Source organism: Macrobrachium nipponense, chromosome 22 (genome assembly GCF_015104395.2).
Source record: "Macrobrachium nipponense isolate FS-2020 chromosome 22, ASM1510439v2, whole genome shotgun sequence".
Taxonomy (NCBI): domain Eukaryota; kingdom Metazoa; phylum Arthropoda; class Malacostraca; order Decapoda; family Palaemonidae; genus Macrobrachium; species Macrobrachium nipponense.
In genome coordinates this window covers 30,977,322-30,980,603 of record NC_087213.1, presented here as the reverse complement: position 1 = coordinate 30,980,603, position 3,282 = coordinate 30,977,322, and the positions used below count along the sequence as shown (strand labels likewise).

The 3,282-nt window shown below is 35.9% G+C and overlaps 1 protein-coding gene across 3 annotated transcripts in view; it reads right to left on the bottom strand.

Moving 5' to 3' along the window:
- Positions 1-1,716: 1,716 nt before the first annotated feature.
- The window catches only part of LOC135198575 (uncharacterized), a 194,122-nt gene continuing 192,556 nt past the window's right edge, over positions 1,717-3,282 (bottom strand). For all 3 annotated transcript variants that reach the window (XM_064226289.1, XM_064226291.1, XM_064226292.1), the window contains 2 exons: positions 3,184-3,282; positions 1,717-2,925 (listed from right to left, as the gene is read on the bottom strand). In XM_064226289.1, coding sequence (XP_064082359.1) covers positions 2,755-2,925; positions 3,184-3,282 — 270 coding nt within the window. In that variant the 3' untranslated portion in view covers positions 1,717-2,754. The remainder of the gene's footprint in view (positions 2,926-3,183) is intronic.

Genomic DNA, 3,282 nt, shown 5'->3' with positions numbered 1-3,282 from the left:
ATAAAATTTAATTCTCAACGACGACGTTTCCAAATACATTCCACTAATTAAAATTTAGGTTCTGTCGAAAGCAATTATTCTACTAACGCATCACTAAAAAAAAATTATAGTATAGCTAACTATATGAAAAACGTGATTAGGTAACACTTGCAAAATGTTAACTTATTAATGGGAGATTGTATTCACATGCACATTTTTTCCCCATGAAAAAAAAAAAGTATTCAGAGCAAACAATTCGTACCAATGAGCCATTCAAGAACAAAATTCTGTGGCTAACTGGAAAACAAAAATAGTATGTTGACTTACCCTCATCGCCATTCAAAGACTTCCCTAATCACCCACCTTCGTCTCCATCCTGACTTAATTGCCCAAGAAATATGTTCTCACGCTTGTTTATAGGGTTTGAAATGGCGTGTCAATTCATTGGCCATTTCACTTCGACACTTCAAATTGGAATATACGTATAGGCTAGGCTTAGCCTATGAAGAATCGAAATAAAAACTGGTGTACGTCACACTGCTGGGACATTCTTCTCACGAGACTAAAAATTGAATACGTTCGACTTAACATGCCTCATACAACATTCCTTAATCACAGTTTTGACCACCTACACTTCCTCACTAGGATGACAGTTACACACACCACAGCACCAATTTTACACTGATCTGCTTATGCTGACGTTCAGTAAACACAACCGAAACACGGCAACAAAAATGGGCGACATTTCCCAAGCTAAACGTGGGAGACAACTGAGGACCTTGTTAGGTTGTTTACTTGTTTGACGCGACCATACGGTGATCGAATGAAAATGGTGATTAAATGAAAGTATAGTACATGAGAGTAAGAAATTGAAAAAAGGCTGAATAATTGCGTTATGATAATTCATAAATTATAGCGCAATGGTAGTATTATACGTGGAAGTTGTAAACTATCCTCGGAAAGGGGGCGTGGCTTCGTTGTAGCCGTCCTTTTAGTTTGTTTTAAACCGATGTAAAGGGTAAAAGAATGCACAAATGTCTGAAAAGTCGCATGGCTGGCAAAGCTAGAAGCATGACATCATTGAAATATTGCCTGACATCGAAGTATGAGTAAGAACACCCTCTAGAGATAAATGTAGTGCAGTGTACTAAACGAAATGTGAACAACTTAATGTGCAGATGTCCTACTTGCTGGAAAGTGTATGTTATTTTTCCGCAAGTTTAGAGAGCACACCAGAATTAGCAAATTTGTAGTACAATAATTAACGAACGCAACAGAAAAACTACAGCGCATAATTCAAAGTAGGCAGTAAGGATCGTGGAATAAGATGTACGGAAAAAAAAAAAATTGAATATAACTAGAACCAAAACAGCTTCATTCGTGACTGCTCTGCATATACGTAGGTCTACAAATGTGATGTCCCCAAACATTGTCGATTGAATTCTTGAAATTCAGAAAGCCTAAACTGATTGAGCCAGTCTCATGTTCTTTGATGCCAGAGTGGTATTAGGCCATCAGTTTTCCTAGCTAACACAAAGAAAGCACTAAATTAATTTGAATTTCGAAGATAGGAGTCTCAGTAGTGTTGGAAATATTATAATTCACCAAGAGAACATAGAATTCCAAAAATAATACAAACAAAAATCATGATATCTTAGCATTCTTTTTTCAGCCCAAATTAAAAAATTTAAGAGACATGGTAGCGGAGTCATATAAAGTAAAACTGCTATACAGCTTTCTGTATCTTTATTAAAATTGTACAAATGATAATTTACATGGTACACAGGAGACTATACTGAAGCACAACCATGGTACACTATAATACAGTTTATACACGACTCATATCTGATAACACAGCCTTCAACATCTGACACATCTGAAAAACTTTTCACCTATAAATGCATTTCATAATGCATATTTTTGAATAATATTTTTAAGCACGTCTCACTTTGTAATGGAAGGGAAACAATTTTAAAGTTTTAATCTTAATAACATTAATATTCTGACCTCTACGTAACAGTTGTAGGTATCAGTTATACAGGGCTCAGAAATCCTAGGCAAAACATTAAAATGACTGAAAGAAAAAATTAACATAGACACCTATGCTAGCACCTCACTTTAAGTATTATTAAAGATGAATTCTAGCACGGTGGTGGTAGTTAGCTTGAAGTCTTTTATAGGAGATTGTTTATGAAAAGCTTTGATTTAAAAGAAAATTTTCCTGCACGTAAATCTAACTGACATGAAAAGATTCAACTCAGTATCTCTCCTCTGATTTGTCAGAGGAGAGCCTGCAAGAAAAACTTTTCAGGGTGAATGTTAAAAGACCAATGTCTGTGTAATGATCTCTGTAGAAGTAATGCCTGTACAATTAACAATATCATAAGAGCTTAGAAGATTAATCTTTTAAGAATGGCAACCATTACATTTTCTCCAATAAGTAGTAGTGGAGACTATGATCAAATGCGCTAAAAATATCTTGATACTGCATTCCATATGGATTATTTTTGAAAAGTTTTAATCCCTTCCGAGTCTGACAAAGAGAAAGCAAAATCACAAGCATGTGGAACATTCCCAAAATGGGAACATTAAAACTATTGCAAAGAATGAACACGGCATTTTCTCCAGGCTCCTGTACGCCATTCTTAATGCTCAATACGTGTGATCTGCAATAAAGTCTATTACAGGTCCTTAGAAAAAAAAATTAGATAATGTATATACATATGTACATTGAAACAAAGCTCCACACATTTTTCAGTCAAAAGCTTTTCTCCCTTAAACGACGTATACGCTCAAGTTACCGTCTTTCCTGATCGGTCCCTGAGCTTCTTGCAATATGCGTAATCTGGGACCCATTGGAATGCCAATCTTTTGAAGCCGCTCTTCTGACAGATATGGTAGTTCGAGCATACCGATTTTCTCTTGCTCAAACAATCCCGCATATTTCTGAAAGATTGAAGCATATAAGTTCATTTTTTCCATGTTGAAGCAATCCAACACAATGGAGCACTGAAGCATTTACTTGTTCTCGCTTGAATAATCCAGTATTTTTTTTAAGTCATTGTAAAATATTACAGTACTATTTTTTTTTAATCCAGCATATTTCTGAAACTACGAGAAATATGAGTTTTAGGAAGGAATTTCTCAATAATCAGTCCCGCCCCCCACCCTTAATGTCAGCATTGGATAAGAAGACGGACTCACCTCATAACCGAGTTTACGAAGAAAGATTCTCACCAAAGGCGGCTCGTCCCCAAAGAACTGCGTGAGTTTTTTCACTCTTCCAGGGTTGGACAGACTTGG